A 13,318-nucleotide genomic window follows, 5' to 3' on the forward strand; every position below is an offset into this window, starting at 1 on the left:
GGTTGTGTAGAGCTGAGAGCTGCACCCAGCTTCACCCGCCACCCGCAAGGGGCTTCAGACAAAATTCCTGGCCTGGCCCACAAAGCGGACCAAGTGGTCCCTCCCACCCTGATTTACGGGAAATCATACCGGCGATCAATCATCCTTAATTTGTAACTGGGCAGTGTCCTGGGCCAGCCAATAGCTAAGACTAACCCCCCCCACCCCCCCTCCCTGACCCTGCGGGACTCTCCACTCAGTCTGCACCGAAGCTGCCCAGTGACCAGGAGTTTGGAGCAGGTTTGGTGCTGGGCGGGGGGTGGGGAGGTGGGGTGGGAGTATGGAGTGAGGAGGTCTGGGGAGGGGGGTGTTCTCACCTCTGTCCTTCCCTCCCCGGGTTTCCTGCCCCTTTTATCTCTGCAGTCTCCACAGGCTTCCACTGGAGACTTCTGCCTCCTCCTGCTCCTCACCCCTACCCCCTCCTGCCCCAGGACTGCTGTGCCCAGCTCCCCCCGCCCCCACCTCCCTCCATCCCCGGCCTCTGGCCCCATTGTTTGGCTAAAGCAGGACTCTCCCCCTCAAAACCCCCCAGTTGAACAGATGGACAGAGACCCGGCCCCGGGGAGAAGAAGGGCCAGCTGGTGCCGGGAATGGGAAGCGGTTTGGGGAAAACAAAACAGAGGGAGGAGCTAGGGAGAGGTTGGCCCCGGGAGGGAGGGGGAGGGAACTCACAGAGAGGGGCTGGAGCCCGGGACGACGGAAGGGGGGCGGGGCCCTGGGGTGGGGTGGGAGCCCCCTGGGCTCCCAGGCTCGGGGCTGGCTCTGATGCTGGCTGGCTCTGCAGGTCCGGCTGACATCGCCGCCCAGATGGCCTCAGGGCTGACCCCGCTGACCCTCCTGCTGCTGCTGCTGCTGGCTGGGGTACGTGGCCCCTGCCAGGGGTGGGGTGGGGGGGCTGAGGATTAACCCTTCAGGCTCCGGAGAATGAGGGGAGCTCCTCTTGGGATCAGCAAGTGTGATCCTGGCACCCCCCATAGTATCAGTGGGGGAAGACCTGGGGACGCGGACAGACACAGCCTTGGCGGGCTATGCACGCACTAGCTGGATGGCCTTGAGCAAGTCACTTCTCCCTGCCTGCTCAGTCCTGATTTATAAAATGTTGAATACATAGACCCCATCCTGTCCACCAGGCAGGCTTGGTAGGAGGATCACAGAGTACAAGGAGATGGGGAGCATTTTGTGATATCAAAGCAGGAGGTGGTTGCAGAAAACCGCTGTGTGGAGTGGGGGTCTGGCTGCTGTGACATGTCGCAGGCTGTCCCAGGCTGGGGCCTGTGGAAACGGGGAGGAAGAGTAGCAAACGTATGTAGGCCTGGGTGGGGGTTAACAGCAGTGGGAGGTCCCAGTGGTCTGGGGAAATGAGCCCAGGAAGCAGGGGAGCCCAGGAGAAAGGTGACTGCTTACTTTGGGGTATGCGTACATGCGTGTCCATGTGTGTGTGTGTGTGTTGTGTGTGGGGAAGCTGGCATCCAGAGTGCCCTTTGAGACTCAGAAGATGACGAGGCAAGGAGTTTAGAATCAGAGAACTTGGTGTGACTCTTGTGAGACCCTGGGCTAGTCACTTAATATGTGTCAGCATCAGTTTCTCTATCTGTGAAATGGGGATAATATATGGTTTTTCAGCTGAGCACCTACTGACATTTGGGCTGGGTAATTCATTGTTCAGGTGCTGTCCTGTGCATTGTAGGATGTTTTGCAGTATCTCTAGCCTCTGTGCACTGGATTCCAGTAGCATCTTTCCTGCTTCTTCCCTTATGACAACCAAAGATACTTTCAGACTTTGCTAAATATCCCTTGGGAGTCAAAATTGTCACAGAGCTATTGATCTATACTATTTCTCTCTCCCTCTCTCCCTCCTTCCCTCTCTTCCCCTCTCCTTTCTCTTCTTCCTCCTTCCCTTTGTTCCTTCCTGCCAGAATGCTGATTATACGAACTAAAGGATTACAACCCACAATTTGAAAATCCACTTTTAAAGCAAGGGCCACAAAAGTTCAAATGTCTTTGTTGGCCAGGCAAGTGAGTCAAGACAGGCAGATATTAACAACGAGTTGTGAGAACACAGATAAATGACAGTTGACACTCAGCTTCAGTTTTTGGAAAACAGTTTCCTACATGGCAGTAATTGATCAGCGAGAACAGAGTCCTTGATTACCCCTGGTGGTCTGCAGGGAACATTCCTGCTGCACTCTGCCCCACCCTGCATCGCCCCCTCTGAAGGAATTAGTGGTGGTGGCTCCAGGGTGGGTTCCTTACCCACCAGGCTGTTTCAGAAATAACTCCCTGGTACAGCACCACGTTTTCCACATCCCCACCTTCTCTTCCTGCTTTGAGTGTTTGAGGGGACTGTGCCTCATAGTAAGAAAAATGAAACTCAGTTTCTTGAACCACAGAATGGAGCCTCCTCAAATCCAAATACTACCAGCTCCAGCTCCAGGGATCCAAAGAGTTTGCAAAGGAAAAGCCAAGGGAACATCGTGGAGGGCGATAGCCCCAAGATTCCAACCGTTCAGCACATCGAAGAGTCTTCGTTGCCAACGACCAACCCAGCAACCAACTCAACAACCAGCTCAGCCACCCAAGTAACAGCTAGTACTGCTGATGAACCCACCACCCAACCAACTACCCAGCCCCCGACAGATCCTCCTACCCAGCCCACTTCTGAGCCCTTCTGCCCAGGGCCTGGCACTCCCTGCTCTGATTTGGAGCGTCACTCAGCAGAAGCTGTGCTGGGGGATGCTTTGATAGATTTCTCCCTGAAGCTCTACCGTGCCTTCTCAGCAGTGAAGGAGGCTCAGACCAACATGGCCTTTTCCCCATTCAGTATTGCCAGCCTCCTCACCCACGTCCTGCTTGGTAAGGCCCTGATTGAATTCTCTCCGTGTCACATGTTGGGCACTCCTGTGAGGGTCACCAACCCAGACACTTTGTGCAAGGCTAGGCCTCAGTGAGGAAGCTGTAAACGTGGGCTATATTTGGGGAGAGGGAGAGTGAGGGGTTATATCTTCTCATTCTTGAACATTCCTTTATTTAACAATGATCGAATGAGTGATTGTTTGTAAAACCTTGTAGATTATACAAGAACATATAAAACAAGGTCCCAGCCACCAGCCATTGTTCAAGGCAAGGTAAGGTGATAAGGGACATGAAATCATCAGAGATAGACCTAGAGCGGATCATGGTAATGCTGCTTTCTAGCTCTGTGTCCTTAGGCAGATCACTTAACCTCTCTGAGCCTTGAGTCCTCATGTGTAAAGTGGTGATGGTGACATCTACCGCAAAAGATTAAGAAGTAGGTAGCCTAGTGCCTGACTTGGTGGGTGGTCAAAAAAATGTTAATCCTTCTGTCATCTTGAGAGGTTGCTGTCAAGTCCCATGTGGTAATTACTCCAGGAATGGCACAAACAAAGCAGTGGAGATAATTCCCAGAGGGGGATTCAAAGAAGCCTCCTGGAGACGATACAGTGAGCATATCAGAACCATTATTCCAGAGTCCCAGAATTCATAGTGCCTGCACCCCTACCTTTCTGACATATGTATTGTCTTCCAAAAGAATGGCTTCCACCTTAGGTCTTTGACCTCCTTCATAGCCAGGAACACCTTCCGTTCCAGCCTGGTCCCTCAACCCTAGTCCCAAATGGTGGGTCTCTCACTCTGCCTGAAAGTGCCTTTGTTGTAGGGGCTGGGAACATCACCAGAAGAAACCTAGAGAGTGTCCTCTCCTACCCCGAGGACTTTGCCTGTGTCCACCAGGCGCTGAAGGCCTTCACGTCCAAAGGCGTCACCTCAGTCTCTCAGATCTTCCACAGCCCAGGTGAGTGCCCAGGGAGGAGCAGCAGCTGCAGAGAAGGGTCCTGAAGGGATTCTGGCAGGGGGACCCAGCACTGGGGAGAGGATGGAGGGAATGTTGGAGCTAGAACATCAGAGAGGGAGAGCAGAGCAGGTGAGAGTCACTCCAGGGCTGGACTGTTCCTTAGTCACATCATTTGCATTCATCAACTCCTTTTAGAATAAAACTATCCTTATGCATTAATAAATAGGGCTAGAGAGCTAGAGAACTATAGACATAAAATAGCCATAACATTCTTTTTTGCTAATTTTTGGGTCAAAGGAATCTTGGGACTCCTGTTCTTCGTATTTTTGTGTTATGTGAATTTGTTATCGTTGACATGTATTATGTCATGACCTAGATAATAATGGCAATACATAGTGATAATAAATTTACAAAATGATCTAATGCAGTTGTTTCCAAACTTTGTTCCTCAGAGCCGCAGGGTTCTGCAGAGCTGCTTCAGGAGTCAGGGTGGGGTTGGGGTGTTGGGGAGGCTGAGAGGTACGGAGTGGGACACCACTCCCTGTGGGAGGGAGAGTGGCCAGCTGGGCTCGGACTGCTCACCTACCCTCAACCAGGGCCTTTTCATATTGTGGGCTTCAGACATGACTTTATTTGAAAACACAGTTCTGCTGCTTTAAAAGGTTTAAAAACCACAGTTCTAGTCTAACCACCCTTTTTTGAGACAGAGTCTTGCTCTGTCACCTGGGCTAGAGTGCAGTGGCATCAGCCTAGCCCAAAGCAACCTCAAACTCCTGGGCTCAAGCGATTCTCCTGCCTCAGCCTCCCGAGTAGCTGGGACTACAGGCATGTGCCACCATGCCTGGCTAATTTTTCTATTTTTAGTAGAGATGGGGGTCTCGCTCTTGCTCAGGCTGATCTCAAACTCCTGACCTCAAGCAATCCTCCCGCCTTGGCCTCCCAGAGTGCTAGGATTACGGATTACCGGTGTGAGCCACACTTTGCCTAACCCCCTTTTTAAAAAAAAGGAAAACTTTTTCCCATCAGGTTTTTTTTTAAGACTATAAAAGCAATAGTCATTGTAGAAAACTGAGAAAATACAGAGAAAAAGAAAAAAAAAAAAAAACAAGAAAAAAGCAAGAAAAATCACCTATTGTCCCATCATCTAAGAAACAGTCTCTTTTTAGATATAGAGAAAATATAGCTCAGACGTGCTCAAGAAATGTTGCATTTACTTATTACATATAAAGCTGTAAGTCTGCTTTATCCTCTGCCTTACTAGGTCGGTGGAAAATACGGCTTGCATTCAATGTATTAGGGTTTTTGTCCGCCTCTCAGGCCTACCCTGGGCTTGTGCCAGGGTTCTTGGTCTCATGCTGTACCTAAGCATCATCAGCAAAGCCTGAGGAAATACCTTGAATCTATTTAGTACAGGACAGACTTTTCTTTCAAATACTATTTTCTTGAGGGGACTGAAGTCTCTTGGAGAGCAAAAGCCAGGAAGTTTTGTCACAAGCTTCCACTGAGGCCAGGAAGCAGAGTCTGTTCTCTGCTGAATTAAGGGAAGAAAGAGGGAAAATACAGGCAAATGGAAGTTAATATCGCAGAAGCGTTATCTTGCCAAGCCATGGCCACATGGCAAGCAGAGGCAGCGAGGGTCTAGGACTAGTTCACCTGCTCTTAGTTCAGGGTTTGCCTTTTTTGGGCCTCCTGTGCTGCACCTGGAAGAGGAGTGGACTGGCCCCTTGCTCCGACATGCTGTGTTCAGGGGAGTGAGCGGAAAGAGCCCCAGGAGGCATGCTCACTCTCAACACTTGCTTGTGGAAGGGGATGAGGTGTTCAGAGGACTCATGCCTCCCTCTCTCAACCTACCTCCCCCAGACCTGGCCATAAGGGACACCTTTGTGAACACCTCTCAGAGCCTGTATGGCAGCAGCCCCAGAGTCCTGGGTAATAACAGTGATGCCAATTTGAAGCTCATCAACTCCTGGGTGGCCGAGAACACCAACCAGAAGATCAAGGACCTGCTAGACAGCCTGCCTTTGGACACCCGCCTTGTCCTCCTCAATGCTGTCTACCTAAGTGGTAAGGGGGCCCTTGACTAGGTGGTCTTCCCTCCCATTCTGGGTTCTTCCTTCCCTCCTGGCTTCAAAGCCCACCCAACCCCAAGTTCCACCACCAGATCCCAGTATATCTGTGCCCCCTTTGCTAACAGGGCTTTTAGCTCCTCTTCGTCCTTTCTCGAGCAATCCTCTCCCCCCTTCTTCCTTCTAGCCAAGTGGAAGACAGCATTTTCTCGCAGTAAAACCAGGGTGGAGCCTTTTTACTTCCAAGACTCTGTTATAAAAGTGCCCATGATGACTAGCAAGAAGTACCCTGTGGCCCATTTCATTGACCCAACTTTGAAGGCCAAGGTAAGTTTTTGGCACTTCCCACTCCTGTTTCAGACCCACCTGAGTCTCCTGATTTCTTTTCTGTTATGGTCCTGTCATTTTTGGGAAAACCCTTTATGAATTCATCGTTTCTACTCCTCCCATCTGTATTTCCACCCCGTCTCTCTTCTCCTTCTCCTTTCTCCAGCCTTGGCCGAGGCAGGCATTATGTGTTTTAGGCTGGAAGACAGGATTCTAAAGTTTTTTCATGCATCTCTACTGCATCAAATGGCAAAAAGTGAGTCGTGTTCCTATTCTGTGCATCTGTTTCTCTTTCTAGTAAACCCACCAGGAGACCCTGGTGGCTTAGCAAGTCCCGCGTGTTTGTGTGTACCTGTGTACAGCATGCATACACATGTGTACATGTGTGCAGCTATATCTGTATATATGCATACGTGTGATAAGTGCGAGAGTTGCACACGTGTTAAGTGGTTTACATTCCTTAGGAGAAATTGACAAATATAATTTGAATGAGTGGAGAGGGAGGGCACATAGAATAGGGAGCCCAGAGTATTCTAATTAGTAAACTATTTTGTGCCCAGTGATCAGATAGTTCTGCTTTGTTAGGACAGCAAGACATAGACCTATGAGATGGGAAACAAGGGGAGACACCCACGGTCTCAGTACCGGGCTGACATGTAAAGACTCTGCTCCTGGAACATTCCAGGCTTGTTTCCACCCTGGAGCTCTCCTTAGCCTGGATCCTTCTTCCCTGAGATCATCACATAGCTTGTTCCTTCTGGTCACGTGGGTGTCTGCTCAAAGGTTACCTTGGTGGAGAGGCCTTCTCCCCCTTAAAGTCGCTTCCTCTTTACCCTGTACCATTGCCTTATTTTATTATATTCATGATACTCATCATCATCTGAAATTGCCAATTACTTGCTTATTTGATGACAGCATTGTGTATCTCCCTGAGATATTGTCTCTCTACTTGGATAAGGAACCTGTCTTGTTCCTTCTATATCTACAGCACCTAGAACAATGCTATGTATAATTTAGGTGCTCATTCAGTGTTTGCTGAATAAACAAATGAATGAAATAGATGGATAGAGGGTGCCAAAGGGAGCTGCTAGAAATGTGAGTGGCTAGAAGACTTCATGGAGGTTACTTTAACCATTCTTTGCTCATTTATTTATCCACTCATGCACTTATCCACCCATCCATCCATCCTCGTCCAACATATTTGACTATTCATGACTCGTTTAACAGAACCAGAACAGCATGTACAAGGCACAGAAGAGTGAATAGATATAACACATTTAGAGCATCACTCTGACTCAGGATATATGGGGGAGGTATCAACATAAGTTTTTTTTTAAAGTCAGAGGAGGAAGAGGAGTTTTGCACACAAAAACCATTATTTACAATTCCTTGGGTTTTAAACAGATATTTAATTTAATGTATTCACATTATAAATGTAAAATCAAAGTTTTGCTTAGTCCTTTTAATTTTAAGCTGAACTTGCTACATTATTTATAATAGAGTAATTTTTATATAAAAACACTAAGCTAACTTTCATTTGTTCTTTAATTCATTAAGCCATATTGAACAGATTAAACTCCTTTAAATCATTTGTCCTGGCCGGGCACGGTGGCTCACACCTGTAATCCTAGCACTCTGGGAGGCCGAGGCGGGTGGATCGCTCGAGATCAGGAGTTCGAGACCAGCCTGAGCAAGAGTGAGACCCTGTCTCTACTAAAAATAGAAAGAAATTATATGGACAACTAAAATATATATATACAAAAAATTAGCCGGGCATGGTGGCGCATGCCTGTAGTCCCAGCTACTCGGGAGGCTGAGGCAGTAGGATCGCTTAAATCCAGGAGTTTGAGATTGCTGTGAGCTAGACTGACGCCACAGCACTCACTCTAGCCCGGGCAACAAAGCGAGACTCTGTCTCAAAAAATAAATAAATAAATAAATAAATAAATCATTTGTCCTGTTTACAAACATAGTTAATATTCCCATAAGCATTTCAAGCTCCCTTTATAAATTTAACATACTTGATTTTCTTTTTAAACATCTCAAAGGCCAGGTGTGGTGGCTCATGCCTATAATCCCAGCACTTTGGGAGGCCAAGGTGGGAGGATCACTTGTGGCCAGGAGTTCAAGACCAGACTGGGCAACCTAAGTGAGACTCCATCTCTACAAAAAAATAAAAAAATTAGGCAGGCATGGTGGTGTGTGCCTGTAGTCCTAGCTATTTGGGAGGCTGAGGCAGGAGGACCCCTTGAGCCCAGGAATTCAAGGTTATAGTGATCTATGATCGCACTACTGCTCTCCAGCCTGGGAGACAGAGCAAGACCCTGTCTCTAAAAATACCCCTAAAACTAAACCAAAACAAAAAACATGTCAAATACGTTACAGGACAGAATTGCAACTCTGGCCATATCATTCTAGCACCTAAAGCCCATTTGTGAACTAAAAATTAAATTTGAAGAGTCAATCAACTTCTAGCCAACATTCTAATATCATTCTCACACTTAATTAAGTTATTCTATAACTTTTTGCTTAAAAACATAAAACCAGCGTGTCAGATTCTCTTAAAAATTACACACACTGGCCGGGCGCGGTGGCTCACGCCTGTAATCCTAGCACTCTGGGAAACCAAGGCAGGAGGATCGCTCAAGGTCAGGAGTTCGAGACCAGCCTGAGCAAGAGTGAGACCCTGTCTCTACTAAAAATAGAAAGAAATGATCTGGACAGCTAAAAATATATATAGAAAAAAATTAGCCAGGCATGGTGGCACATGCCTGTAGTACCGGCGACTCGGGAGGCTGAGGCAGAAGGGTTGCTTGAACTCAGGAGTTTGAGGTTGCTGTGAGCTAGGCTGATACCACAGCACTCTAGCCTGGGCAACAGAGCGAGACTCTGTCTCAAAAAAAAAGAAAAAATTACACACACTATTTTAAATAACAAACACATGGATTACCCTGAACTTAATGCTTTGTGTTAATGCTATGGAATTAGTTTACTTTGTCATTCCCATACTAAATTCTAAATCTTCCTGGGACTTAAGGGTATTTACCTTAGTAAGGGAGTTAGATTTACCAACTCAGGTATGCTGAGGTTACTGGCTTGAAAATTCAGGACTACATTATGGTAAATTTATGGTCAGAGATTCAAGGTCCATACATAGGACTTGAGAGGCATATGCTGCCAGACAAGCACATTGTTTTGGGGGCCTATGTCAACAGGGACCCCATGTCCACCCTCTTCCATTGATACTGGTTTACAGCCTCCTTCTTCTGGGCCATTTTTTCAGGTTTCAACAATTGATTGCTTTCAGTTAACTTTCTTTATTGTCCAATTGAATTCTGCATTCTTCTAGATTCTTCTTGTTCATCTTTCAACCCCAACCACAATGCCATTTAATGATAGTCTCATATCCTATTAGGGTTTCTAAGCCTTGGCACTATTGACATTTTGGGTCAGATAATTCTTTATGGTGGGGGGCTGTCCTGTGCACTGTAGGATTTAGCATGATTCTTGGCTTCTACTTGATAGAAGCCGGCAGCACTGTGTGCACATCCACCCTACCCCCCTCCCAGTTGTGACAACCAAAATGTCCCTAGATGTTACCAAATGTCTGCTGGCAAATTCACCCTGAGTTGAGAACCCCTGTATTCAACTTGCGGGTCCTGCACTTCTCACATACTTTTGTCTGGTCTTCAGTTGAAAGACCTTCTATTCACAATAGCAATCTGGAAGGGTAGCTAAGATCAGCTTGTGAACAATCTTCAATGCCACACTAAGAAACTTGTACTTAATCTCATAGGTAGCGAAGAGCCATCTATAGTCTTTAAAGGGACTGACCTGTTAACTCTGGTGGTGCATCATGCGTGTTATATACTGTCTGTGCAACACACTTGGGAAGGAAGGAACAGGGCTCAGAGAAATCAAAGCACTTGTGCACATTACATAACTAGTCAGTGGTAGAGTCAGGGCGTCATCAGAAACTCATGCTCCCTCCTCTGCCCCTCACCAGCACAGAGGCGGACCAGCACTGTTTGCCCAGTTGGGTGTCCCCATTTCCTGGCAAAGCCTGGGAGCCTAGTCTGGCTGCTGCTTGTTGAAATAGTACAGACTGTCACAGCAGACTGCAGGACAGCCTTGGGACACAAAGGATGGGAGCCAGGAGACAGCTGGGGCGGGAAGACTGATAAGGTGCATCTCTTATTCTCTAGGTGGGGCAGCTGCAGCTCTCCCACAACCTGAGCGTGGTGCTCCTGGTGCCCCAGACCCTGAAACACCGCCTCGAAGATGTGGAGCAGGCTCTCAGCCCCACTGTCTTCAGGGCCATCATGAAGAAGCTGGAGATGTCCAAATTCAATCCCACGCTCCTAATGATGCCCCGCATCAAAGTGAAGACCAGCCAGGACATGCTGTCAATCATGGAGAAACTGGGTGAGCTCCAGCAGCGTGGGGTTACTCTCAGGCCATTGGAGGAGAAAAAAAGAGAAGCGGGGCCGTAAAATGTGGTCAGCATTCTCTAGAGTATTTTTTACATACGTAATCTCAGGTTGTTCTTCAATTCTGTGAGTTACATGGGCAGGTCCTATTATCCTATTGGATCATTGAGGAAACCAAGACTCGGAAACTTTATATGATTTACCCAAAGTTTCTGTGACTTACCCGTAAGCTAGTTAGAGGCAAACCAAAATACCAGTCCTGGTCTCCAGCTCTCTCGACAGTTTCCACTGTGGTTCATGGTAGGCAGTAGGACAAGTGACCAAGGTGGGTTACAGTTATGGATACTCCTTCCCCAGAGATGTTTCACAACCGTCAGCCACCCCATGGAATATGCAAGAAGCTATCTGGATCTGAAGGTCTGGAGGTTCCTCAGTTGAGGAGAGGCAACAGAGACTCCATTTCCTAACCACCGACCTCACGTCCAGCTTTGCCACTTCATGCCCTGTTAGAGAACTTGACCTCCTAACGCATGACCTATTTCCCAGTATAATGGCATCTGTGGAGGAAGAACAGGCTGTTTTTCTCTATATTTCATTCAACACTTCTGGCCACCAAATATGTGGGGTGTTTTCTCCACACCGAACAGTTCTCCAGTTTTCTGTGGACACCAACTGGGTGTCCTACAGTTCAATTCCGTTCTGACACTGTCTCCCCCGGAAAGCATCAGATCCCACAGGTCAAGAGCTCAGTCCCACAAGGCTGCCCCCCACTTCAGAATCAGTTACAAGACCAGGTTGTCACCTGCGCTTCTGACCAATGGGCTATAAATCAGAGGTCCCCACAACTCCCTGCTGGGGTGTGACTGCTAGAATAGCTGACAAAACTCAGGGAAATACTTAACGTTTACTGGCTTATTATATAAAGGATGTGATAAAGGATACAGATGAACAGCCAGATGAAGAGATACACAGGCCTAAGTCTGGAAGGAAGCTGGGCGTAGGAGCTTCTGTCTTGTGGAGTGGGGATGTGCCACCCTCCTGGCATGTGTCCATGTTGACCAACCCAGAAACTCTCAGAAGCCTGTACGTTAGGGATTTATATGGTGGCTTCATTTTGTAGGCATGATGGATTATTAACTCAATCTCCAGCTCCTCTCTCCTCCCCAGAGGATGGGGGGGGTGGGGCTAAAAGTTCCAAGCTTCTAACTGTGGCTTGGTCTTTGTGGTGACCAGCCCCCATCCAGAAGCCAACAAGAGTCAACTCATTAGCACAAAAGGTGCTCCTATCACCCGGGTAATTCCCAGGGATTTAGGAGCTCTGTGTCAAGAACTGGGGTAAAAGACCAAATATTAGAGCAAAAGATGCTCTCAGCACCCCTAGCTCTTTGAAAATTACAAGTGTTTTAGGAGCTCTGTGTCAGGAACGGGGACCAAAGACCAAATATTAGAACAAAAGATACTCCTAGCAGCCCCATTGCTCAGGAAATTACGAGGGTTTTAGGAGCTCTGGAATTGGGACAGAGACTGATATATTCATTTCTCTTTATTTCACAGCATAACAGCCTTCTAGATAATCTCATTTTATAATACATGATCTGTCTCTGATATGTTACCTTGCTTCCAAGGTCCTAGTAAGCAAGGAAGCAATGACATTATTTTTCAGGCTTTTTTTAGGGTTGGGGGCAAGGCTTCTCCCCTCTTGAGAGGGAGAGGCAGTTGGGGCCACTAGTAGAGGATCCTACGCACTGGGCCAGAAGACCCGGTATATAATCTGGCAACGGAGGAGGAGGAAGAGAGTAGTGGGACTCAGGACAAACTCAGAAAATTCAGGACAAAGGTCTCTGTCAGCTAAGGGTTTTGTAGTGTCTCTGACTCTCTGTTTTCCTCTGGTTTTGCTCTAGAATTCTTCGATTTTTCTTATGACCTCGACCTGTGTGGGCTGACGAGGGACCCGGATCTTGCAGTTTCTGCGATGCAGCACCAGACGGTGCTGGAGCTGACAGAGACCGGGGTGGAGGCGGCTGCAGCCTCTGCCGTCTCCGTGGCCCGCACCTTGCTGGTCTTTGACGTGCAGCAGCCGTTCCTCTTCCTGCTCTGGGACCAGCAGCACAAGTTCCCTGTCTTCATGGGGCGGATATATGACCCCAGGGCCTGAGGCCTGCAGGGGCCAGGTTAGGGCGAGCCTCAGCTGTCCCTGCTGCTGCCTGCCTGGACTTGCCCCCGGCTACCTCCCGCCTCCAGTGTCCTCTGCCCTCCACCTAAAGGGCTCCCTGAGGGTCTGAGAAAGGGACCTGCTTCTATCAGCCCTTCCCCATGACTCTGCCATGCTCTCCAAGCCACTTTTTGCAGCTTTCTCTGGCTCAAGTTCACCAGACTCTACAAATAAAACCTGGCAGACCATGACGTCCTCTGTCCTTTGCCTTTTGTTATCAGCTGCTTCAACATTAGAGGACAAGACCTACCATGGCTCCTATACGAGCTAGCTACTGCTGTGTAATAACTCACTTGAACTTGGTGGCTTAAAACAGCAGCAGTTTGTTATTTCACCTAAGTCTCAAGGTTGGCTGGGTGATCTGGGCTGGGCCTGGCTGGTCTTGCCTGGCTCACTCATACGTCTGTAATAGTTGGTGGGTTGGTTGGGGGAT

The 13,318-nt window shown here is 48.2% G+C and overlaps 1 protein-coding gene across 1 annotated transcript; it reads left to right on the top strand.

Annotated features, from left to right (window-relative positions):
* The first annotated feature begins 208 nt into the window (after positions 1-208).
* On the top strand, positions 209-13,076 carry SERPING1 (serpin family G member 1). The gene is made up of 8 exons (XM_069471402.1): positions 209-279; positions 824-900; positions 2,430-2,892; positions 3,716-3,850; positions 5,711-5,914; positions 6,104-6,243; positions 10,449-10,668; positions 12,575-13,076. Exons 2-8 carry the CDS (start codon positions 847-849, stop codon positions 12,826-12,828), a joined length of 1,470 nt encoding a protein of 489 aa, XP_069327503.1. The 5' UTR covers positions 209-279; positions 824-846; the 3' UTR covers positions 12,829-13,076.
* The last annotated feature ends 242 nt before the right edge of the window (positions 13,077-13,318 follow it).

Source organism: Eulemur rufifrons, chromosome 6 (genome assembly GCF_041146395.1).
Source record: "Eulemur rufifrons isolate Redbay chromosome 6, OSU_ERuf_1, whole genome shotgun sequence".
Classification (NCBI taxonomy): Eukaryota; Metazoa; Chordata; class Mammalia; order Primates; family Lemuridae; genus Eulemur; species Eulemur rufifrons.

Bases quoted from the DNA above. Each gene is read 5' to 3' on its own strand.
- SERPING1 (XM_069471402.1), top strand. From the start codon at position 847: ATGGCCTCAGGGCTGACCCCGCTGACCCTCCTGCTGCTGCTGCTGCTG. The intron at 2,893-3,715 runs GTAAGGCCCTGA...CCTTTGTTGTAG, and splicing joins CCTCACCCACGTCCTGCTTG to GGGCTGGGAACATCACCAGA. The intron at 5,915-6,103 runs GTAAGGGGGCCC...TCTTCCTTCTAG, and splicing joins CAATGCTGTCTACCTAAGTG to CCAAGTGGAAGACAGCATTT.